The sequence below is a fragment of the Lycium ferocissimum genome, chromosome 2, assembly GCF_029784015.1.
Source record: "Lycium ferocissimum isolate CSIRO_LF1 chromosome 2, AGI_CSIRO_Lferr_CH_V1, whole genome shotgun sequence".
NCBI lineage: Eukaryota > Viridiplantae > Streptophyta > Magnoliopsida > Solanales > Solanaceae > Lycium > Lycium ferocissimum.
Window position 1 is genome coordinate 47,749,984 of NC_081343.1, and position 25,678 is coordinate 47,775,661.

The 25,678-nt window shown below is 35.7% G+C and overlaps 2 protein-coding genes across 3 annotated transcripts; both read right to left on the reverse strand.

The window, feature by feature from the left end:
- Window positions 1–990: 990 nt before the first annotated feature.
- Window positions 991–8,505, reverse strand: LOC132041261 (uncharacterized). Of its 2 annotated transcripts, XM_059432071.1 has the most exons (7): window positions 7,878–8,505; window positions 4,981–5,048; window positions 4,118–4,190; window positions 3,592–3,701; window positions 3,393–3,497; window positions 1,837–1,936; window positions 991–1,450 (listed from the first exon to the last, which is right to left on the reverse strand). In XM_059432071.1, exons 1-7 carry the CDS (start codon window positions 7,959–7,961, stop codon window positions 1,274–1,276), a joined length of 717 nt encoding a protein of 238 aa, XP_059288054.1. In that variant the 5' UTR covers window positions 7,962–8,505; the 3' UTR covers window positions 991–1,273. The 2 variants fall into 2 exon arrangements, with proteins under 2 accessions (XP_059288054.1, XP_059288055.1); XM_059432072.1 differs by lacking the exon at window positions 7,878–8,505 and having other exon boundaries at window positions 4,118–4,239; window positions 4,981–5,008.
- A 12,838-nt stretch (window positions 8,506–21,343) lies between these two features.
- LOC132048137 (uncharacterized) lies at window positions 21,344–23,441 on the reverse strand. Its single transcript, XM_059439060.1, has 2 exons — window positions 22,466–23,441; window positions 21,344–21,727 (listed from the first exon to the last, which is right to left on the reverse strand). Exons 1-2 carry the CDS (start codon window positions 23,033–23,035, stop codon window positions 21,347–21,349), a joined length of 951 nt encoding a protein of 316 aa, XP_059295043.1. The 5' UTR covers window positions 23,036–23,441; the 3' UTR covers window positions 21,344–21,346.
- Between the last annotated feature and the right edge of the window lie 2,237 nt (window positions 23,442–25,678).

Here is a 25,678-nt window from a genome sequence, read left to right on the forward strand (position 1 = left end):
TTTTTCAAATCCAATAAAAATATGCATCAATTAATTTGGGTACATTGATAAATTATGTAGTCTATTTATTGTTTCTTAAACAGCGTGAAAAGTACAAAGTGAACAAGTAAAAGTGAATCGAGGGAGTATTAATTATTGGATTGAAAAGCTCAAAGAATTCTTAGTGGCTGCACAACTTTTGAAGTATGTTTTATTGATTTCAATCATTAGATGACTTAGTAATAATAATAAGGGGTGATTTAGTAAAATTGTCATTCTATTTATGGCGTTTTAAGAGTGTGTCAAGTTAATACAGGACAAGTAAAACTAAATGGAGGGATTAATTAAAAAAAAAAGAATTTTTGTTCCAGCCTATCATTTAACCTCAACTTTAATTTGGTCCCTAACGTTTGATTATGTTTCATTCTTCAACGTTTCGGTTTCACATTGAACTGACATTCCAATATCAGTATGTTCACATAGTTTTATTGAGAAAATTTCTGTTTTTTTTAATTTATTTTTATTTTTAAACTCTATTTCGAATGTACAAATTTATTTTAAGACCTTGCGTTGGATAAATAATAAAACAATGAAGACGTAAATCTCTCGCTTTCACATACTCAACCGTCAAGTAAAAGTGAATATATAATTTATAAACGACAACCGCTAAAAAAACTATTAGTTACGCCAATCTGATATTCAAACGAGATTTTGTTTTATATAATCCTTGGTCATACATAAAACTCGACACATGGGGTGGAATTAAAATTACAAACTTGAGGTTGAGGGAGCTTCATATAATTTACCCAATTTCCTTCCCTGGACTCCTTCTTTTTTTTTTTTTTTTTTTTTTTTGGGAGTTAATAAGACGCAACGCGTTACCTACCAGTTTTGACTTCTGTTAGAACCTTCCCGGCTTAGTGTCGGCTCTTGACCAATAATTACTCAAGGCTTCAAGCAGCAAATATGAGAAAAGAAACTAAAACATGTACAAAAACAATCAATAATATAATCCAAAATAAAGCATATCGAATTAAACTTATATAAAGGTAATTAAAAAAATAAAATAAAAAAAGTATAGTAACGCAGGTGTTTTGCACATCAGCATCGAAAGAAATGTTTAACTTCTGAACATGTGTCCCCTCCACCCAACCCCCTAATAACTTTGCTACACTTTTTTTTTTTTTTTTTTTTGATCAAGGCTGATGAGGTATCTTCTGATACTATACAAAGATAGCAAAAAGGCAAGAGTTTAGTCATATCTCCACTCCACTAACAAAGGAGACGTCGACTGCTAAGTCACTCGAATAAGTAATACAACCATGACAAAGACTAAAGTCATAACAAAGATCAAAAGCCATTGGAAGCATGTAGTCTTGAAACTCCGCGAATACACGTCCATGGCTCTGGAAGTTGCATGCCCTGTACTTGCCAGGCTATGTTCAACTGCTTTCTCAGTTGAATCAAGTATCTGCATCCACATTATATGTCACAACTACGAGGCCAATATACAAAAAGTGACCTCGTAAAGCGAGACACTAAAGTAAAAATTCGTAACTGGACAAGATAAATCAGAAATCAAGTGAACCCGAACAAATTGAATGATACAGTGTTTAATTACAAGTAAAGAATCCTCAAACATGTAGTAATGCCAGAGTTGAGAGTAATAAAATCTTGTTCTGTGTCAGAAAAGATGGTATGAACTAGAATGGTCTCAACTTCCTTCTACAGGGAATAGTTTAAATGATTTGGACACAGCAAATTCATTCTCCAAGAGAAAATTGTTAGAGCTCCTGACAATTTAAACAAACAGTAGGAGTAGGAAAGCCTCAAAGTGAAAAGAGACAGAGAACTTACTTTCTCTGTATTTTGGATAGATTGATTCATCATGAGACTACTCTCTTTGAGCTGCCGCGCCAAAACAACCATTTCATCAGTCAAGTCCTCCTGAAGTTTCCTGCAAAAGATGAAACCATCTGAGAATTGATCGAGGAGACTCCACCCAACTACCCTCACCTCTCCCAGAAAAAAAAAATTGCACAAGTGATTAATTTCTCTTTTTTACTTTTCTCCTACAAAAGAGAAAGACTAGACAAACATAAACATAGTAGCAAAATGCAGGTATAAGTATCACAATTGCAGATGAAAAACACCATCTTAAACTACAATTAAGACGACAAACCTAGTCTGAACATAAAACTAACCAGTTTTTTTATTTTATTTGATGAAGGTAGGTTATAAAACTGACCAGTTCACATGGTCATCTGCTTTCTCTACATCTAATCTACAGCGCATACCTTCTTTTCCTTGTCTCGTTCTTAGCAACTAAGTTGCATCAATTATTGGCATCCGTTCACAAAAGCATTTCAAGAATTGGACTAGTTTAGTAAATGCTAACTTCAACCTTCAGCTAGCTTTGTTAGTATGTTATCCATACAGCATAAAAAAGTTGGGCCCTTTCTTTTTCGCATTAATTCTATGAAAGAAACATTAAAGCTCCTTCCTATGACGTTGATCAAACCAATTTTCGCAGTGGCTCCCACCTTTAACAAAAGGCAATTGTCGGTCAGTATGAAGACTCCACTTCTAGTTTAAGCAAAAGGTATTGGAGACTGATGGGCTCTATTACATTGATCATTCATTTATTTTGATGTGCACGTGTCAAACGGAGTGTGCCATGTGCGTGAGTATTTCTTGTGGATTCTTCAAACTACACTAAAAATTAGCCCAAAAAAATGCATGTAATCGTAGTCAAGTTCATCAAACATAGAATGGGCAGTGGGGTACAAAAAACATCGGAGCTAAGAGTCAGTGTAGTATGTATAATTTATGCAATTTCAGAGCACTCAAAACACAAAAAATTCTAAAGATACTACACAAACAAAGATGAACAGTGAAGTAAAAGATGCTTCTCTTCAGCTCAATCAATTTCAAAATGCCAACTTAACTATAATACACCACCTACCATTAAGAGACTTCAGAAAGGCAAATATTTGTAATAATAGCCCCTTATTTTCATTTAAGATGTTAGCTATACAGTATATAACTGATAACCCAACAAAAAGACAGAAGTAGACAGAGCTCATAAAGGATTCCTCGCTCTTCTCCTCCTCCTATGCTTAGTAAAGAACACAAAAAAGAAAGATATGGGGTATCTTAAAAGAAAAAGATTATCATGCTTCCTTTCTACAGGCCCTGTTCTGCTTAAATTTAATAGATTTACTACATTTTAAGAGTGCAAATCCACTGTCTCTTTTAATTACACATGGAAAGCTGTTTCTTTTTTCTTTTTCTTTTTTTCTTTTTCTTTTTTTTGGAAAAGATATACATTGTGAAAAACCCTAGGTGAAATAAAAGTCAACAGGCAAAAACTGTCTAAATATTAGTATGGAAAGTATTTATAGATAGAACACCTGTGCTTATCAATATGTGTTCGTGCAGCATCATCCAGTTTGACTGCAGTTGATTGATCAGAATCGACGGTATCTCGAGATCTCTCCTCATTGTTAGAATGAACCCTGTTTCACTCAAAGAACATCATGTTCAAACGAGCTAATGATAAAATGGCATATTATAATGGCTATAAATGACAGAAAAAAAACATGCAGGTACCCAATTCTTCTTCTCAATCCTTCAGAAGCAGAATTCGCACTTTCTGCTTCTTTAGGAGTTCCACAGCTGGAAGTCTCAGCCAAAGGTTCCTCGGGTGTAAGCACATCAGGCTGGATTTGGTTAAGCAAAGATAACAGATCATTGACATGTTAATCATATCAATAGAAGCCAACAAAAAAAAAAAAATCAACTGAATACTTGCATATATCTATAGTAAGTTGATGTAATATAAGATCAAATGAGGACACCAGGAGAGAAGATCGAACCATGTTCAAAAACATCGAAAGAATGAAGCATTATGACAAAAAAATTAGCAGCAAGGCCTAGTGAAGTCTGAAAAGCTGAGCGCTACTAACACCACAAAATAAGGCACTAAACTTCAAGGACAGTCAATAGATAAAAAAATGTGAGCTCTTTCATATTCCATCAAAATCAGCAAATTACCTCAATATGATATGTTTTCTTATATGAAAGCAAGGTGTATCTGAATGGTAAATCACAAGAAATGAACCTATCTCGGGCATACCATGGGCACAGCTAACTTGGCAGCAACGGCTTCAATGTTCTCTGCATATTCGTTCACCTTGGCTTTTGAAACTCTATTTTGGGGAGGAAATGAAAATTGAACACACATCAGGAAAAAAGCATCTCGTAAATAAAGAAAAGACCCATTAAGAACATACACCCTCAAGCAAAGTGTTTCAAGAACTTTAAGTCATTCTAAATTAGCCTTTAATTTACAGGAAACACTCTCATGAATAGTTAAGAAAAGTTTAAAACGTTCTCCTCGTACAGTAGATAAAGAAAAAAAAAAGATAAAGAGTTATTAAAAGCATATAGCTGAAGTTCTAGTTTAAAAATAGAAAGACAATAATCCTTTCATGTCATCCCTGGTCATTACATAGATAACAAAAGCATCAAAAGTGCAGAAATGTACTGTTTCCACACACCAGCAAACGGTTTGAACAGAGATTACTAATACCAGCATCATGATTTCCTCCATAAAAGGAGAGAAAGTAGTGTCAACGTACTAGCCATACTGTCAGGATGCAGATTTTTATAGAAAGGATATTTTCCCACTAAGTAAAAAACATAACTAAAATATGTCCAAATTTCGAGGGTATGGGGAGTAGAGATTGAAAGAGAGTGATTTTCCTTTTAATTGACCATGGGGGGTTTTCCACCTTATTACTTAGGAAGAGTAAAATTGCTAGGACGCGTGCATTTAAATTTATACTATAATTCCAACTAAAGAAACAGAAGGCAGGGACTTTATTTAAAAAGTCACAGAAGGTAAGGAAGCGAACAGTTTCTGAAATTTTTGTAGCAGCATGTAATTTTCTTCAAATTATCTAATTGGAAAAGAATAAAGCATATATAGTTATATACCTTGGTAATCCATCTGGATTCCTCTCTTCAGCCAACTGCTCCAGTAGTTCACGCAAAGTGGCAACATACTGTGGGAGATGTAACAAAAGGAAATAATAAATGTGTATGCCCATTGAAAGAAAAATTCAGATGACAAAAATTGTACGATTCCCTACATAAGCAATTGCATATGCCATGAATTTCTGAAAAGCTTTTCACAGAAATAACCTATGCCACAATTTGCAGCTGTGTGCACGCACAATTATCAACTTTCACAAATAACAACTATGTCACAAAACATACAGCGGAAAGGGAAAAGATCAGTTTCCCAAATTAAATAGAGCTCTACCAGAGACTCCAAAAACCAGTTGATGCCTGTCTGTTCAAAAGATTAGGGAAGACAAGGAGGTATTGCTATGACTCTCTGTCTCCCATCTTACATCTGATTAAAAAAATTCAGTGGGTGGATGAGCCATCCTGAGCCCTGTTATCCTAGATATGGTGATATTGCCTTCTTCTTTTTTTTTTTTTTTTTTTTTTTAAATAGATTTTATAGAAAGGGCATCAAGAAGATGCAATTAGTACAAAAGAGCGCATAGAGTCAGCTATAATACAAAAAGGAGGCCTAAGCTAGAGCAAATGAGCTGACAAAATCCAGGAATGTAATAGGACAGTCTACAGGGGTTAATTTAAGCCAACATATAACCATAAAAAAACATCTAGCTTTAAGAGTGAAGGTGGGAGTTGATAACCAATCAAAACATCTGCGATTCCTTTCCGTCCAAACACACCAAAATATACAGGCAGGTATCATTTGCCAGACTTTCTTGATGGCTTTATCAACTTTCCATCCAGACCAGCATTCATAAGCTTCTTTAGTACTTTGAGGCATAAACCAACTAAGACCAAAAATACTGAGGAACATGGACCATATGTCTGCTGCAACTGCGCAGTGTAGCAAAAGGTGTATGTTGGACTCTAGTTGTTGTTGACACATGGGGCATCTATTGACAATATGTATTCTTCTTCTGTTGAGGTTGTCCTGGGTCAAACAAACTTCATTGAGGGCTAACCAACTGAAACAAATGATCTTTGGGGGGAGCCTTGTTTCCAGATGTACTTCCAGGGCCATTTGTCTATGATTTCATTAGTGGAGCACAATTGAGAGTACCCTGCATTGACTGAATAGAGGCCATCCTTCCATTTAATGCTGTCGGTCATGTTTTCATTAACTGAATATCCCTCTAGTTTAGCCAAAAGATTCATCAACTGTGGAATTTCCCAATCTTGAAAATTTCTTCTAAACTGAATATCCCAGATATTGTTTTGCCAGTTTTGAGAGATTGTGGAGTATTTAGCAGTGGCTAGTTGATACAGAACTGGAAACTCATTCACTAGGACCGTCCCCTCTAACCATTTATCCTTCAGAATTTGATGCAGTTTCCATTTCCCAACTTAAAGGATGTATTCATGTTGTAGTCAGAAAAAGTAGTTTTTCTCCGAACAATAATTGGACAGGTAAATGTGTTGAAGGCATGCTAGTGGGTGCAACGTTGTATACAAATTTGCATGTGAAGTCCAAAAAGATGTATCCTTAGAGAACGGAAATACTATATACCAATGAACTACAGTCCCAATACTAAACCGGTAGAACACTATCATTCCATTACAGTTTTACCCAACAATAAACTAAACTAGGAGAGTATATTTAGAGTTGGCCATGAGCCTCTCTCTCCATCAAAGACACACTGGTTCACCTATTTCCAAACAGTCCATATAAAATTACTTTAGGAAAGACCCACTTAATCTCAGTAGCTTTGCCTGATATTAACCCCCAAAAGTAGGATGGAGATACACAGCCTTCTTTAAGGATGAAACCGTACGGGGATCAGACAATGGAAATCCTCGTTACCCTTCAGTCTGTTGGTGAATCAACAGAGCTACTAGTTCACTTGAAGCTGCAAAAGTAGTCAAAGCTTCCAAAACACAAAGAAGGTGTTTTCTTAAATGCTCACCTCCACACAGATTATATGAGCTCCATTAAATAGCACAATTTAGAAGTTATTCAAAACCTCTAGCAAAATAATCAGCAACAGGAAGAGAGAGAAAATCCAAACACATATAGCCATCAAACCACTGTTAGTCAAAGAAACTTGTTAGGTACATCTATACAGCCCTCGAGTTTCAAAGTTAGTTTCTCAAAGCATATCATCAAAGTCACAGAAATAAGCCTCTTAATAGTTCAAAACGTCTTGTTTTGTGTAACTATAACATGTGATATAGGTCGAGCACAACCTTTCCAAATTAGATAACCAGATTTACCACACTCGAAGACCGAAAAATGAAATTAAATTACAAAAACCAATCACGTTACAGTGAACAGAAAGTGTAAGCCTTCTTTATTTGAACAGTTACCATACAGACAGTTTAAGCCGTTAAGGACTAGAATCATCTGTTCAAGAATATAATATCTTAATTTTTTTTTTTTTTGATGACATGGGAATCCGCAGCCGCTACCATTCAGGTGAGCACAGGGTAAATCCAGCTCCCGTGCAATAGCTCGCAAACTACACAGGAGATATAACCCGCACTAGGCAAGCCCCGTGCAACGAGCTCGACCCAGAAGGCAAATCCCCTGCTGTCATAGGCAGGGGGTTTCGAACCTGAGACCCCCATTATGAAAGCCCCACGCTCAACCAACTGAGCCACCCTTGCGGGCATATAATATCTTAATTTATATCTATAAAAGAAACAGCACAATCGAATCAGTGAGCTGATAAACTCACCATATTCACAACAAGTCTCACACAAATGCAACAAAAAACAGCCAAGCCATAGGGAAGAATGAAAAGAAAAATAAGCAAACGCAACCATCAATTCTCTGTAAAGAGTTGAACTTGAATGACCTATGCACTTACATGTATAAGCTTTGCTTGATTTTGCTGTTGTGGTGCAGTTACAAGTAACCTCTTCAAGTTCACTTCAGTTTTGCTCAACCCCATCACACCCTCTAGCTAGCTTTCTGCCAAAAGCAGATCGACAAAATCAAATCTTTATCTAGCCAAAAAAAATAAAAAAAATTACAATAATATGCAAATTTTCTACTCAGTGTAGCAGATCATGTTTATCGTGCATTTCTAGCATATTCCTCACATTATAAAATTGCGAACTAACAAGTGTACACGGTCCTTTTTCCAAAATAGCTCAATAATCACATATTCATAATTAAAACAAACTAGTAATTAAAGCAGATTAATAGACTAATCAACTTCACTACATAGTAAATGCACCATGATGCAATCACATATAGAGAAACAGAAACCTAACGTTAAAAAAAATACATAAAACCCAGTACGAATCTAAAAGATGTTGTTCGTTAACAATGTTTCGGATTTCCTAAAACAAATTTTTCCTTGTTTTTGCCAAATCCAAGGTTTTGAAGGAGAAAGAAATAGAAAACTTACGAATCAAAACATTCGAAGCTTCAAAATATTTGTAATTCGGTTGTGTCGCCAAGGGAATTCGCTGGAAATAACTATTTTACTCCACGTTTCTTTTTTCTGATTTAATCTTTTTGATTTGGAGGGTAATCTGAAGTGTCATTAATTAATACAGTAAACGAGGAAGATTTTTAGATTTAGAAGTTTTAAGAAAAGGCGTCTAGATGGATTAATCAGGGCCGGGGTGGAGAACACTCGTAATAAATGTGGGATTAATTTTGTACGGTAAGAGGTATACTATATCTTGTACCAAATAAAATATAAAGTGTATTTCAAATTTGAGGATGAGATATCTTATTCTTATTCCATTAATCATGGGATATTCCATCTCCTAAATAGGATAAATTAGTCTCAAGAGATGGGATAAATTAGCCCTAAATTTGTCTACACTAAGAATATAAGTATTTATATGTGTCTGTTCCACCTAAAATTAATATTTTTTTTTTATATACGAATATCTAAAGGGAAAAGGGTCAAAAATACCCCTCTACTTTGGAAAAAGGAAATTAAAAATCCGAACTTATTTTGGGTCGAAAATACCCTCTCATCCTTATAGTTTTCAAATATATCCTGTCTTTTGACGGAATTATCCCCCAAACCGAAATTTTTTTAAACCCGCTTCCATCATTCAAACCGACCCAACTAAATAATTATCCATAAGATCCCTTATTCCCAATACGTAGGTTTGAAGTTTGAGAGAATGGGGGAATAAGGGGATCTTGTGGGTTATTATTTAGTTGGGTTGGGTTTAAATGATAGAAGCGGGTTTAAAAATGATTTTGGTTATTTTTGGGGGATAATTTCCATCAAGACAAGCGGGTATATTTGAAAACTTTAAAGCCGAGAGGGGTATTTTTGACCCAAAATAAGTTCGGAGGATATTTTTAGCCCTTTTTCCAAAGTAGAGGGGTATTTTTGACCCTTTTCCCATATCTAAAAGGGAAAAGGATTGAAGTTTGTAACTTTACTTTTTGAAATTGATTAAATTAATAATATTTAATACATTTATGGTCTATTTTTACGCCGTTGGAAGTGCCGCCCCTTTTCCCTGCACTGTGCGATTCAAATTTAGGCAGACTTCAATGCGGAATCAGACAAGGGATGAGAATTTTTTTTTTTTTTTTTGCGCGGATTGCCTTTCAAAGGCGCTGGTCTTTAATTTCTTTCCCTCAAATTGTTGGTCTTTAATTTTTATCCTTCGCTTGAAAAGTGGCCGAAAATACCCCGAGGCTATGGGTTCGAACTTCCGCTCAGTCAAAAGAAAAAATAACTTCGCAAGGTAAGACTTCGCGAAAAGTCTGCCTAATAAAGCAGAATTTGCCTTAAGATTCTGTCTAAGGCAGACTTCTACTATAAGGCCAAAAACAAAAACAAAAAACCATTTTGTTTACTCTCCTTGAATTCTTCAAATGTTAGGCCTTCATGCCTAACTTTTGTCCGAATAAGCCAAATTTTGCAGCGAAACTCTGTCTTGCGAATCTTTTTTAACTGAATCGGGGTTTGAACCCAGAAAATTTAAGACCACCCCCAAATAAGGCCAATCGTGCAAATTGCCTTGAAATAAATAAAAATAGTCTATTTTTACCTCATTATTATGAAAAATCTTGTTTTTGCTTTTAATCTATAAGGGTTGGAGTGAGTTTAAAACACAACAAAAATATTTAAATAAATTTAAACTTTTTTTGCCAAGTTGTTTAAGCACGTAAGATTCGTCAATTTTATTTGATTTGACATGTAAAAATATGTATAATACACTTGTGATTCTCGCAGTTCGTGTTTACACAAAAAATCGTTACAGTTGAATTTGTGTACGTCATCAAAGACACGTGGATCAATGTAACCAAAATTATGAAATAGCAAGTAATAATTAGCAAGACAAATGAAAGTAAAGCATAGCTAGTTGTGTAGCTTGGGCCTTGGAGAGGCTTTGAGCTAGAGCCTCCGGGCGGTGAATCACTATAAACACCACAAATTAAGCAAGCAAGACCCAATACTAAGAATAATATGAATACTATATATTGTTGTATAATGTTCAAATGTCTTACAATAGAACGAATACCTCTATTTATACTAGAGCTATAGGTTACATATTCCATGAATCGTGCCCCCTCAATTACCAATATTAATGTTGCAATAAAAGGCAATAAAGAGTAATGAAGACTAATAAAGGCTGAAGGAAACTTGGGGGTCTTCTGTAACGGATGTGCATTGAATGGCGTTTGACCGGTGAGTTGGCACGCTCCTCCGGATCCTTTGTAGTTTCTGCCTCCGGAAATGAGTTACCTTATTACTTATCCGGAGCTTCGTATGCTTTCCCGGAACCCCTCGTTCGCAGACTCGGATCTGACCTGTCACCATCGCCACGTGTCACCTTTTGATACTTCCACTTGGTGTCTGCGGATTCTACCTTATACAATTCGAATTTTCAATAAGTAGCATTTCACTTCTAGATAAAAAAAGACTTCCTTTTTTTTTGGGGTTAAAAAAGAAAAAAAATCAATAACCAAAACGAGTAATACACACAATTAAGCTCTTTTGGACTCAAGAGCTAATTCTCAAAATAAAAAATATATTGATTCAAAATTAAAGTCATACTTAATTAACAGTAGTGTTTAGTCACAAAGTATACCTTCTAGGAAGGATCTGTTTTCAGACCTCATCAGTTAGCAGCAGTAAGGCCATACACTAGGCTGAAAATCTACTCAACCTATCTAAAATAGTTCTCTATTTGTTGAACTTCTGGCCAATGATATGTATTTGGAGGACAATCTCATTTGCTCTATGTCTGTAGCACTGAGATTTACTCTCAACGTTCTAGCATTCCATTCAGCCCATATATTTAAATAGTTGCTGCAAATATGCAGCTTAAAACTCCAATGCAGATCAAAGCACTACAAAGTAGCTTTGTTGTCAAAGGCAAATTCAACATCAAAAGGACCAACCTGAAACTTGCTTAAGTACTCGTCTTGGAGTAGCCTAGGTTTGGCAAAGGGGATATTACCTAGACACAAGTTTATGCTGTGGCTGGCTTAAGATAGATTGTCTGTTGTGGATATGTTGGCTAGACGGGGGATTCAAAAATCCAAGGACTGTGTACATAATGCCTTCTGACAAGGTGACCTTAATGATGGGATTTATATGGAACTTCCACAAGGATTTAAGAGTACATACATGTATGTAGGCTCATAAAAGCATGGGCTTAAGAAAGCACCCAGACAATGAAATGCAAAATTGATAGAAGCACTGTCGACGTTTCAATCTATGCAGAGTCAGTTTGATCACTCATTAATTATTAATTATTCGTGAGAACAGCTGATCGAGGCACTACATTAGTACTAGTGTATGTTGATGACATGCCGCTAACAAATGACAAACTGGAACTGATAGAGGATACTAAAAGCTCTACAATAAGCCTTCAAATTGAAGGGCTTGGGAGAATTGACATACTTTCTGGGAATTGAATTTGCAAGATAAAATCAAGAAATTTTAATGCACCAAAGGAAATGTGCATTAGACCTAATATCTGAACTTGTGCTTTCTGCAGCTAAACCTACAAACACTCAGGTTGACAACAACATTAGACTCACCACTAGAAAGTATGATGAACATACTATGAAAAGGAATGTACAGATGATCCAGTCTTATCAGATCAAGGTCCATATCAAAGACTCATATGGAAATTACTCCACTTAATAAAAACAAGGTTAGACATCTCCTACAATGTTTAAACTCAGTCAATATCTTCAACATCGTAAAATATCTCATATGGAATATGCCCTGAGGATAGTTAGATATGTCAAGAATAATCCCGACCCAAGACATCTTGTTATCCAGTAAATCTCCACAAATAATCATAGCATTTTGTGATGCTGTTTGGACAGTCTATCCACACACAAGAGAGTCAATTACATGATTTAATTTCGAGAAGTTCTGTTGACTCTTGAGTATAAGAAGCTTAGCATCAATTGTTGCAGAGCTAATGGTTTTTGAAAATGCTAAAAGAAATTGGAGTGAGAGTCACTCTTCGAGTTACTGTCTACAGTGACACTAAATCAACTATTCAAATAGCAGTCAATCCAGTGTTCCATGAAACGACACATTGAAATGGACTGTCATTTTCATACGGAAAAATATTCAACAAAATTTTGTGAAGACTAAATACATCGACACTTTAGAACAGTGGCGGAACTAGAATTTTTACTAAGGGGTGTCATAACATAAAAAAATAAATATATGACTAAATTAAGGGGGTTCAACACACACACACACACACACACACACACACACACACACACACACACACACACACACACACACACACACACATATATATATATATATATATATATATATATATATATATATTTATATATACGGTGTAATTTTTTGACGAAGGGGTGTCGGTTGACACCGCTTGGGTGCATGTGGCTCCGCCACTGCTTTAGAACAGCCAACTGACATTCTCGCTAAAGGATTGAACGGAGTTCAACACCAGTGTCTGAGTTCCAAGCTAGGAATACTCAATATCTTTGTACCTCCTAGCTTGGGTTTGGGAGGGGGGGAGTGTGAGTCCGGAACCAAAATGACCCAAAAAAAAAACATTTTGAACTAAAATACCCCACCAAAAAAAAAATTTACCAAACTGCCTTTAGCGCAGTAATTTACTGCGCTATAGTGTCCGTCTTTTTTTTTTTTTAGGCCCTTTTGGTTAACCCTTCTTCCATTACACTTTTTAACGTACTTTGACCATAAATTAATCATGCTTCGGGACCCCGAAACTTCAATATTTTATATAGAACCCTAATTATTTTTGTGCGATTAATAAGGTAGGATCAATACATCAAGGATACATAAAAGTTCGGATGGCCGTTTTAGTGGTTGCAAAAGTGCTCGAACGCCATTTTCGTTTGAAGGTTTGGTGTCATTAGCTTGAAGTTCTTTACGAATCCTTAAACTTGTTCATTAATAATTAATCAAAATTTAGTCAAAATGGCAGCATTCATACAAAAAAAAAACTTAATTAAATTGCATCATTCATAACAATATAAAAATACTTAAACTTGTTCATTAATAAGAAACCCAAACTTTTTAAAATACAATCATCAAAGAAAGAAAAAAACTTAAAAAACATTCATCAATTAATGCCCTTGAGTTGATCTTCCGCCACCACCGCAAGATGTACCACCACCGCGAGATGTGCCACCACCACTAGATCTACCACCACGAAAGTTTCCTCCACCATGAGAGGTACTTCCACCGCGAGATGTAGTTTGACCACCATGCCGTAAGGGACACTTGCGCTTATCATGACCAACATAATTGCAAAATGAGCATTTTCGAGTGTATCTCCCCGGTGGAACATCCATTTCATTATGAATACGGGAGTATGCTTTCATTCTGAATTTACGGATAAATGCTTTATTTGTAATCATTGAAAATGGATCCGGTGGCCAATAACTCTCACTACCAAGTGGGTAGAACCTTCCAGCATACGTTCTTGCATAATTTTCAACTGTATATTCCTCAACCATGTACGGGGAGGCGTTCTTTCCCATTGCGATAAAACACTTGAAGTCATGAGAACATGACATGTGATATGATTGCTACTTGCCGCATGTGCATGTTCTTGGAATCTCACAAATTGTGTGGACGTTACCTCCTTTACCTTGGTGCACACTTGTTGTGAGTTCAAATATGCGCTCTGCAGAGTTGTACTCCATCCGGTCATGTTTCTGAGCCTTATATTTGTGGTACTCGAATAGTTGTGACGGTTTTGGCATCCATCTTAGACCTGCTGCATGTGTTTTGGCCTCTTTTGATCTATTGACGAACCGCTCCACAACCCGCTTAAAAGTCATTCTCACCATTGCGGTGACGGGTAGTCCTTGTGCAGATTTCAACAAGACATTGAATGACTCAGAGCTATTTGTTGCCAGCATACCCCATCGCCTACCTTCATCCTGGTGTAATGTCCATTTGTCTTTATCAATTGCATTCAACCTGTGGAAGGCTTCCTCATTCGCCCACCTAATAATGTCTATCTGCAGGTTAAACTTCTTCTCCTGATGCTCTGTTGCAGCCGCCCACATCCAATTGCAAAGTGCTGGGGTTCGATATGCCTTTTGGAAGTTTGCCTTCAAATGCCTTAAACAATAACGATGGTAGGCAAAAGGTGGCTGCCACCCCTGCAAATTGAACATATTGTGCAATATGCCAATATTTCTGTCTGATATCACACATATTCCCATGCGATCCTTAATAACGTGTTGCCTTAAGTAGTCCAAAAACATACCCCACATACTAATGCTCTCGTTAGCTGTAATTGCAAAAGCTAAAGGGAATATAGCTCCATTTGCATCCATTCCAACTGCTATTAGCTTTATGTCATACATCCCGTACACATGTGTTCCATCTATTGATATTACAGGCCGACAATGAGCAAAACCATCAATGCATGGTTTGAATGCCTAAAACACAAAATCAAAAATATTACCGGGCACACCAGACTTCGATTTGAGCTTCCATTCAACAACAGTACCATGATTGAAGTGTTGTAGAGCCGCCATGTATCTCGACAACTTCTTGAAAGAGCCCTCCCAATTGTCGTAGACTATCTCATGTGCACGCCTACGCCCAAGATACGCCTTCCTCCTAGTAACAGTTTTGCTATATACTTTCAGGACGGCTGTAATACAATCTTTAATAGGGAACCTGAAAAAGTTGAAATATCAGTATATAACAACGAGGAACATTATATTAACACTAAAAATAAAATAAACTTAGGCGAAGGGGATACCTTGGGTTTTTTCCAATGTCGCCAACTAATACACGAGCAATAATATTGGTATCTAAAGTGCAATGATCATCTGGGAGGTCACCCATATCACAAATGTGCTTTGTGTAGAACTTTGAAATAGTCCACATCTTTTCAGCATTTTCTTTACCACGGAGCATCCATTCGCAGCCTTGATATTTTCGCTTATAGACCAATCGCCAAAGTTTTCGTGTGGAATCATCAACTTTAAACTCCCTCATCCCCTGGATGCAATAAATCTTAACAGCCCTTTGCAATGATTTTTTCGAGCTGAAAATCATGCCTTTTTCAATATGAGCCTTTTGTTTTAAAAGATCCACTGGCTCTTTCCACAAACTTCGCCGAATATGATCATCATCCCTCTTCAAGAGTAAAGACAAATGCCATTGAATCGGGGGTCGACTCTTGGTTGAAATTCTTGAAGATGATCAAGATAGGGATCATGTCATCTTGATATTGAGGATTGTTTCAACCTCAAATCGAGGTGGATTTCCTCACTATGCCGGATGATGTCACTATATAATTGGACCATCCATAGCAGGGTCTTTGCCTATAATTTGGTGCAACCACCACATTCTCCCTACATAAGTCGTATTTTAACTACTACACATCAAATGATGTTAAAAAAAAATAGACGTATCGATAGTAATTCACCGAAACTCGAGAAGGACCATCGCTTTGAGTTGTTGGATAGGTCGAGGATGTTCCGGTTCATCCATCCGATTGAGGAGACCGTCCGATATGATCCATATCAGGTGTATAACCCCTAAATAATATAATCGACATCATTAGTAGCATTCAAGTGCCACTACACATAATAATAATAATAATAATAATAATAATAATAATAATAATAATAATAATAATAATAATAATAATAATAATAATATTGTAAAAAATGAATATTTACCACTGCCCATAAAATTGCTGACTTAAACTATCCAGAGGCATTTGGCTAGTCAAAATGCTTTCATAAATACTCATGTCAGGGTAATTGTGTTCATAAGTAGGTTCCGCTTGAGTGACTTCGGCCTGAATTATAGACGGGGCTTACCGACGAGGTCTATTTCGGGCTTCCCGAGGAGCCCTACCCATGAATCAAAGTCGATTAATGGGGACCTTCTCTATATACATTTCAAGGACGTTTAAAGTTATGCATTGCCTATAATCATAAGGCGCCTTCAAATAATCAGTCAAAGAACCATCATCTTGAATGTACCACTATCCATAACTAGTTACACCTTGCGGTGTAAATGACATTGGATATTTTCCAATTATATTTAGATCAAAATCACTCCTACTAACTTGTAGTCTATTATACAAGGCTTGGAGTAGTTTTGAGAATTTTAAGTCAAGTAGAAACTTAACATGGTATTTTGGGGGAGAATCATAGCGCAAATTATTTTCCTCGAATATAATTTGTCCGTCCTGAATAATAAAGAAACTCTAATTTTTGGAACATCTGCCATTTTTTCAATAATTTAGGAGGAATACAAAATGCAAAAACTGGATAAAACTTAGAATTTGTGCTAAAAATTGGATGAAACTTAGAATTTGTGTTAAACATTGGATGAAACTTAGAATTTTTTTCCCTTATTCAAACTCTGTATTAATAAGATTTGAAGTTTGAATATTGAACCAACGCATGCATGCAATTAGTGTGTCTTGCAGTGTTACGTCAAATCAAATTAAGTACAGAGTATTGCATAATGCATGAATTAACCGCGCTATGTCAGGCCGTGGCAGAATAGCGCGGTAAAATACTGCGTTATTCTGACATAACGCATCAAATGATACATATAAAAGTATAACGCAGTAATTATATGACTATACAATAACGCAATAAATTTATTGCGTTATCTTTGTCATAACGCAGTATTTTACTGCGCTATACCGCTGCAATATATTGTCACCTCAACTGTCAAATAGAAAAACGTCATAATTCGAATCAAACTTTAAGTGTTATATAACGTAATTTGACGAATAGTTACCAACCACACAAAATTGAGTTATTATGTCATTTTTGGACCAATTTAGAGATATTAGTCGTGTTATATCGTTCACTCCAGCAAACATATTTGAAGCAATGGGTAGGACCTGGGAACTAGATGATGATGATTTTCATTACTCAAATAACCCTAACAACAGATTCAATCGAGAATACAATAATAAAATGAGAGAGGAGTGAGATTGGCGTGTTAGGGAGGCTGCAGCACTGGAGCACAAGTTAGCATCAGTAGGGCTTAAACACCCAAAAAAATGTGCTATGTCAATGCCTCGTGGAACTCCACAAGAGTATAATTTTGCTCTTAACCGTTTTCGCGAAGAGAACAATCGGATGCAAATACGTTACCTTAGGGTAGAATATGGTGTACATGGTAGCACAAGATTTAGATCCAAGTGAGATTCGGACTGTGAGATGTCGATGAAGATTAATATTTTTTTTAATATAAAGTAAGTAAGTAGGGTCATAAAGACCCCCTCCCCCCAACCCCGAACTACGAGTACATGGGGGTTTGCAACTATATAAGTAGCACTTTCTTTGTTATTAGACTACAACGTATCCAATGTCGAGTAGTAGAAACTCGGCTTGGTCTTTTTCCTTCCAAAAGAACCAAATAGCAAAGTGATGATGAGAGTTCAAATCATAGCAGCTTTTTCGAGCGATACCGGTTGATTTCAAACTAGGAGCTAAATCCCCACCTTCTTATGAGAGCGTAATGATGATTTATAAGCTAGAAATATTTAGATCCGAGAGAATATTATTATTTTTTTGTCGAGAATGGTCACATCGGCTTGCCGAATCGAACATCTTGTTCGTAACTTGAAAAATCTCAACGCTCCAATCCCAACAAGGCTTATTTTAACCATACCTCAAGTAGGTCCAAAACTTGCAAAAAAGTTGAAAACCATGCAAAGGATTAGAAAAGAAAATCCCCACCTTCGTCACAAGACGATGTAGATTTTAGATGCGGGAATATTTGGCAAGAACAAGCATCATCAACCGGTAGAGAACTAACGTCTTGTTTGTGACTTGAAAAAAGATGTGTCTTAAGAAACCACCAATATTTTTAACCAAGATGATATCGAGGACTTGTATTCGATGATGATTAAGAATGTTGTTATTTTAGATTTTAAGTTTAATTTATGATGATGCATCATTTTGAAGAATATTAGTATGTTTCGAAAAAGATTTTTCATCAACTCAAGGGCATGAATTGATGAATGTTTTTTAAGTTTTTTTCTTTCTGATGATTAAGAATTGTGATTTTAGTTTTAAGTTTAATTTATGATGATTTGTTATTAATAGACATTAGTATGTTTAGTATTTTCATCTATTGTTATGAATGATGCAATTTAATTATTTTTTTTGTATGACTGCTGCCATTTTGACTAACTTTTGATTAATTATTAATGAACAAGTTTAAGTATTCGTAAAGAACTTAAAGCTAATGATACCAAGCCTTCAAACTAAAATGGCGTTCGATCACTTTTCAACCACTAAAACGGCCATCCGAAGATTTTGTGTATCCTTGATGTATTGATCCTACCTTATTAATCGCACAAAAATAAGTAGGGTTCTATATAAAATATTGAAGTTTCGGGGTCCCGAAGCATGATTAATTTATGGTCAAAGTACGTTAAAAAGTGTAATGGAAGAAGGGTTAACCAAAAGGGCCGAAAAAAGAAAAAAAAGATGGACACTATAGCGCAGTAAATTACTGCGCTATAGCAGTTAACGGAGCCGTCCCCGTTAACTGCTTTACTTGTAAATTATCGCGCTAAAAGCGCTTTGGTAACTTTTTTTCAATGGCTTCCTAAGAGCTCAGCAATTTTGCCACAATATATGTGTGTGAGTTTCACGCATTATATTTTCTTGGCTTGAGGCTATTTCATGTTTAATAGGAACATGTTTGTTAAGGTTGAAGTGTCTAATAGAAAACATGATCTATATTAAATTGGAACTAGTGGACAACTTTAGGGGATTATCTATGAATTAAACCTTATTAAATGGTGATACTACAGAGGAATATACTTTTTCTATTTCATTTGATGTGATATTATTTTCCTTTTCAGCCGTTTTATAAAAAATAAAGCCTTTTTATTTTAAAAAATAATTTAATTTTAAACTTTAAATTTTGTAACTACATAAATATTACCATATAATTAAGATAGCAAATTTTAAAACTTCTTTTTTCTTTCAGAAACCTCAGGATCGAGTCAAACATAGAGCTGGGCATAAATACCGAAAATCGAAAAACTAGACCGAACTAGTTTGGTTTGGTGTTTGGTGTCCACCGTCAAAAAATCGAAACCGAAATAACCGAACCGAAGTTTGATAAAACCGAACCGAAAAACCGAACGCGCACCGAAATTTAATACATTACCCAAAAAAAAAAAAATAGTCCAGGCCCATTAAGTTTAAAGCAAAAAAACCCAATTATAATAAGTCCTCTTTTGCATTTGTATCCCTAATTTTCCACTTCAATTGAGAAAATCAAATATCATTTACAAAGAAAGGTAACTAGGATGTCTCTTTAGGATTACTGTATGTCCTTTATGTGTTTTCTTAATTATTCTTACAGCATGTATATAACACCTAGTAATCCTATATCATGATTATAGTTTTCTGTTCTTGTGTATCATGTTTGTTTGATTTTGATTTCAATTTATCAGTTTTATATTTTATTGCTTTTGAGAATATGAATTAGTGTCAATGAAATCGCTTCTAATATTATATCAAAAAAACCGAAACCGAACCGAACCGAATTTTAAAAAACCGAAATCGAAAGAACCGAACCAAACGGTGTTTGGTGTCTACCTTCAAAAAAACCGAACCAAATCGAAGTTTGAAAAGCCAAATCGAAGTTTGATGGGAAAGAGAGAAAACCGAACCAATTTGTGTCAAAAATCGAACAGCCAGCCAATAACCTAATCAAACAAGTTCCCATACAACATGGGAAAGAGAGATGAATACCCATTGCAGCTCTTTCCATATCTCCCTAAGGGAAAGAAAAAAATAAGAAGAGAGAAAATGAAGTGTACCCAATTTGTGTCAGAAAAGTTCAAGAAAGCTTACACAGCCAGCCAATAACAACTGTTTCAATCCTGTGATTGGGAAAGGGAAAGCCCAACCTTTCCATCACTACAGCCTTCCACAAAACTGACACCAATAATAGCACATAAATGGCCATTTTGCAATGCTAGTCAAGGCCGCAGAGATCATTGACTGGAAGGTACCTTTGACTAGTCCTTTTGCCATGCCCTACACATGTTGCTCGCAACTTTTTATAGTCAGTTGCCAGTGCTCTATTTTTTCCGTGCTCTATTTTTTTCCTTCTCACATTTATGAAGTCCCAAAGTAACTACTCAATTAAATTGAAAATTATATATGCAGATGTAGAAAATAACTTGTGTACTAAACCAGTGAATAGAATAGCTCTTCGGCCACTTCATCTTGACTGCTGCTTTGCCATGTCTTGCCTTCAATGAGCCAATTTCTTTTGGATTCAATCCGAATATGCAATAGGTATTTGCTACCTCTTGTCAACATAAATATTGGATAACTATGTCTACTAGTAAGACTTGAGCAGACATGAAGATATCGTGTAGTAACAATTTTTGCCTCTATTGCTACTTGAAGTATTACTCCATCTCTTATAATTTTCATACCACTTTATTGATAGCTAAGCCACATTCTTGCGTGCTTAGAGAGCCAAATTTCAACTATACTTCAAACGAAAAAAAATACTCCTACTCTGTGTTGCCAAAAGTTTGAGAATGTGAGAATTTCAATTTAACCAAAGGAATAAGTACAAAGACAATGACTTAAATTGCATTCAATGAATCAATAAAGTTACAATCAGCTCATCAACTTGGTATTATATGAGCGGATAGTATGAAACCACAACATAACTATACTATCCAAGATTGATAAAGACACATGATGACGATATTCAAATATTCATCAACACTGTACAAGCAATTGGAAATTAATAACACTGTCTCCAATTATACCTTTAAACCTTTTTCTACTTCTTTACCAAATGAGTAAGAAGAAATTAAAGACTAGCTATTTAGGGTCAGTTGATTGGTTCTTGTTACCAGCCAAAGCAAGGATAGAACTAGCAAGATTATTGATAGAATCAACAAGTCCATTGATGCCTTCTCTATTAATCTCAGCCTTTGATTCCTCAATTTGTAGCCTTCTCTGATGCAAGTTTAAGAGTTCTCTGTGCCTTTTTTCTTCTCTCTCTTCACAAGACTGAATTGTTTCTGCTATAATGGCAGCACTCTTTGAGATGGCAGAGCCAAATTCTTGTGATGAGTTGTTAATGTTATCATCTTTTGCTGTGCCCGTACTGGTTCCTTCACCTCCTCCACTCATTCTTCTTTTCTTTGCTGGTGAATCTGAACGCTCACTGCTATGATCAGGATCTGAGCTATCACTCATCTCCAAATCATAAATAAATATATCAAAAAGGAAATTCCATTAATACTAAATGGTCAATAAAAATGTCACTAGCTATTATGACAAAGTTGAGTGAATGAAACAGTTCAAAACTGTCAATGCTTTCCTAGATTATTGATGTGTCAGATATTCAAATAAGATCCAATTCCATCAGGCATTAAAACCCTATCCTCCCCCATTCCTAGCTACCAAAAGGTGGGTAACATACAAAGAATAAAATAGAGAGAGAAGAAGGAAAAAAAAAAAAAGTGACTTTCAAGAATGCTTTGCAGGCAGTGAAAGAAAGCAGAAAGAGATGATTAAATATTTAAAGTTGATCACTTGATTAGTAAGTAAGTATATTATTTCAAGAAACAAAAAAAAAAAAAAAAAAAAAACTTGTTTTCAAAAGCGTTAAGAATGCAGTAACTGCCAATGTAGGAAGAAAGAAAGGAAAAAAAGGTCCAACTACTTATGGAAAAACCTAGAAAGATTTCAAGCAAATTAAATCAAGAATTTTCAAAATGCAACACAGGCAGGGCGAAAGAACTTTCTCTCAACCAATTATGTCAAGTATTATACTTTTTCCAAAATAGACTTTATATCCAAGTGGGGTTCTCTAAAAGCAAATATATGAGAGTAGACTTCAAAATAGTACTAGCTACTAGTTAAATAGTACTTAGTGACCATTCACAGTGTTTTTAATGATTAAAAAAATGGTTGGAGATAAAGAGTACCTACTGTGGGAAAAGGAACATTAGTAGTGTAGTAATCTGTTTGTGCTACTGTTGTTGGTAGTGGCAATGGTGGAGGTGACAAAGGTATAATTTGAGGTTGAGTAGCTTGTTGTTGCAATGTGGGAGGAAATGTAGGCAACACCATTCTTTGACTTTTTCTGTCCACAACATCAACCAATGCCTCATAAATCTCAGGCAACATATTAGTAGGCAAGTTCTTTTCTTTCCTTTCATTCTTTTCAATACTCCAATATGATCTTTTTTCCTCTCCAGTCTCTGCTTTATCAGTCTCTCTTCTTTCATATTCCCTAACTTTCTTGAAATCTCTCATGAGATTATCCCATTTGTCATTACACTGATTTTGGCTCCTTAAACAACCATTTCTCCAACAATAGTCCTCCACCCATTTCCATCTTAGCTCTGTTGGTTTTCCCTCTTGCCTTCTCATTCTCCTTTCATCATCCATTTTCTTTGCTTCTAAGAGAACCATTGTTTCTTGAACCGTCCAATTTCCTTTTCTATAGTCCCTAAACATGTTACTCGTCCCACCTTGATCACCCACCATTCTATCCATGCAAAAATAGCAACAAAGAAATTAACTTTATGCCAAAAGAAGAAAAAAAAGGTGTTCTTTTCTTGGCTTGTTTTGCAAAGTTGAGGCAAAAATGGCAAGAAAAAGTATGGTTTTTGAGGTTTATGTGTGGTTTTGAAATTTGGAAATGGAAAATATGAGAAGTATTGAAGAGGAAACAACAGAAATAATCACCATATGGTCTTTTAGCTATGTAGCTCCCCTCAAAATCTTCAAAAAGAAATCTTGCAAAGTTTAAAGTTCAAATGAAAGACTAGTGAGTCAATATTCAGCTATATACCCAAAAAGTTGCACAAAATTTAGAGAAAAAAGGTGATAGAGTGAAAGAGAGAGCAGAAGAGAAGTATAAGCAATAAAGAAAGAGTTCCATTATAAGAAAAGGCCAAATAGAAATCCATTCAAACTGACATATCCACTACACCCAAAAAAATTCACGCAGAGAGTGAGGGGTGTACTGTGGAGTGGGGTAAAGGGAAGGGCGGGGGGGGGGGGGGTTTCAGGGGCTAAATAGTCATTTGCTGCATGTAATTTGATGAGCAATACATACGTGGTTAGCCACCAGCCATAGTTATAACACCAAAAATTCTTTGCACCTTCTTGATCATTTGTACTACTGTACTCCTTTTATTCATTTTATAAAACATTGCACTAGTTTGGTTAAGGTCAGAGAAATGTTTTCTTGACCATCATTTTCTTAGGTATATCTTACATAGTTTGAATTACAAGTAATATATATTTTATTTTAAAATACCTGAAAACTTTGTGTTCAAATTCACACCAAAACTTAAGTAATTTGATGCTTGTGCTCCAAATCCGCGGTATAAAATGAAATAAATGGAGTGTCCTCATGGAAGAGGTTGAATGTATGAATAATTTTAGTAAACCTATATGTTGAAAAGATAAAATATAGAAAAGTTTCAAATCTTTTAGTTATACGGGCTTGTGTGGTTTAAATATACTTTAGCCCACTACAATTTAACAGATATGAATAATTAAGTATATTTTTTAAACGTTCATATTTGTAGTTTATAAAATCAACTAAAGCATTCTACATCCAGTTGTTTCCATTAGAAATTCCTGCTTTCTGTCTCTTTTTTTCGTCTCTTGAGCAAAAAAGTGCAATAAGGACAGGAAAGAGTTCCTTATGATCTAAAGTAGGCTCGGCTAAATTTGCCTACCCGAACTTTCACCTTATCGAATGGCGTTTCCAATCGACCTATTGCCAATACTAAGTAGCAGTCAAAAATTTGCATCCATTTTTCCTGATATTATGCATGGATCAGGTATATCATGGCGAATTCTTCAAAAAAAAAATTGTGTCTTCCACAATTGATTGACCATCTTTTTGATATATATCAAGCATTTTATTCTCCAGATAATTCAAATCGAAGCAGTTGGATGTCCAACTCAGCCCTATATGACATGACAGATCAATAGACCTAGGCGCCGATGAGCAGATTGAGCTATCCATGTGGCTGAGAGCCCTCACAGTTTCTTTCCTTTATTGTCTTTCTAGACTTCTTTTGGATCAACCAACTGGATCATGGCAGAGTCGGCCCAAAAGTTCCTGGAGGCCCATACATGCTCGTTGGGCCCCTAAAACAGTCTTGTAATAGCCAGCAACAGTAGAAGAAATGTGGCAATTTGCAGGATTACCCTTCGCTGGGAGTGGTCTTTAATTTTTAACCCTCAAAATTTAGCTTTAAATTTATCCTTCAGTGTAGAATTTTGCTCGCAAGCGTATCCAAATTTACCTTCATTTTTAATTGCTTTGCTTTTAAAATTTCGACTTGACTATATGTAATTTCGCAAAGTCATTTCTGGCGAAATCTCGGCCAATAATTTTTTTTTTTTTTTTTTTTTTACCTCGAATTTGTGTCAACCCACAACTCCTAAAAAGTACATTGCATGGGATAAATCTGATTACCAATTTGAAGGGCAAAAATTAAAGACCCCCCAAATGAAGGGCAATCCGCGCAAAAAAAAGGAAGAAGCTCAGGCTGAACAAATTTAAACATGGTATTAAGGTAAGTTCAATAACAGTAACAATAAGCTTAAGCAGCAACACTGCATGGTCAATACTATATTGAAAAATGACTTACCAAGAGCATAAAACATCACATAAACTACCAAAAAATCCGCCAGATCCAGGCATCGGAGGTCCTCCGGGACCTAGAGGAGGACCCCATCCAGGTCCTGGTCCTGATCCAGGCCACGGTCCTCCTGGTACCATGGTTCATTTAGCCTAGATTAACCAACCAAGTTTATACTGGCAACCAGAATTTTGGAGTAGCTAGCTTTTGTTTACTTTCAATCTTGAGTTCGAACTATATAGGAACTAAGTTGCTAAATATATACTGCTATTATACTGCTCTAATCTAACATTCTCCATTCTACTAGTCAAAAGGTAAAGCCTGACCTAATCTTCCTTTCTTTTGACAATGCAACACTTATTTAGTGCAAGCAAATATCTGAACCTCAACGAGATTTCGTTTATTTTTTTCAAAAGAATTATAGATTATGTAAATAAAATGAAACAAGCAAGTAAGCACTTGAAGTAAAGAGAGGGTAAAAACTTACCTAAAGAGAGAGATATGAAGTTGATCCGATTAATCACGCACGATA

Bases quoted from the DNA above. Each gene is read 5' to 3' on its own strand.
- LOC132048137 (XM_059439060.1), bottom strand. From the start codon at position 23,035: ATGGATAGAATGGTGGGTGATCAAGGTGGGACGAGTAACATGTTTAGG. The intron at 21,728-22,465 runs GTAGGTACTCTT...TATGATTTGGAG, and splicing joins CTAATGTTCCTTTTCCCACA to ATGAGTGATAGCTCAGATCC.
- LOC132041261 (XM_059432071.1), bottom strand. From the start codon at position 7,961: ATGGGGTTGAGCAAAACTGAAGTGAACTTGAAGAGGTTACTTGTAACT. The intron at 4,191-4,980 runs GTATATAACTAT...TCCCCAAAATAG, and splicing joins AATCCAGATGGATTACCAAG to AGTTTCAAAAGCCAAGGTGA. The intron at 1,937-3,392 runs GTGTTCTATCTA...CATCTTTTGCAG, and splicing joins ACACATATTGATAAGCACAG to GAAACTTCAGGAGGACTTGA.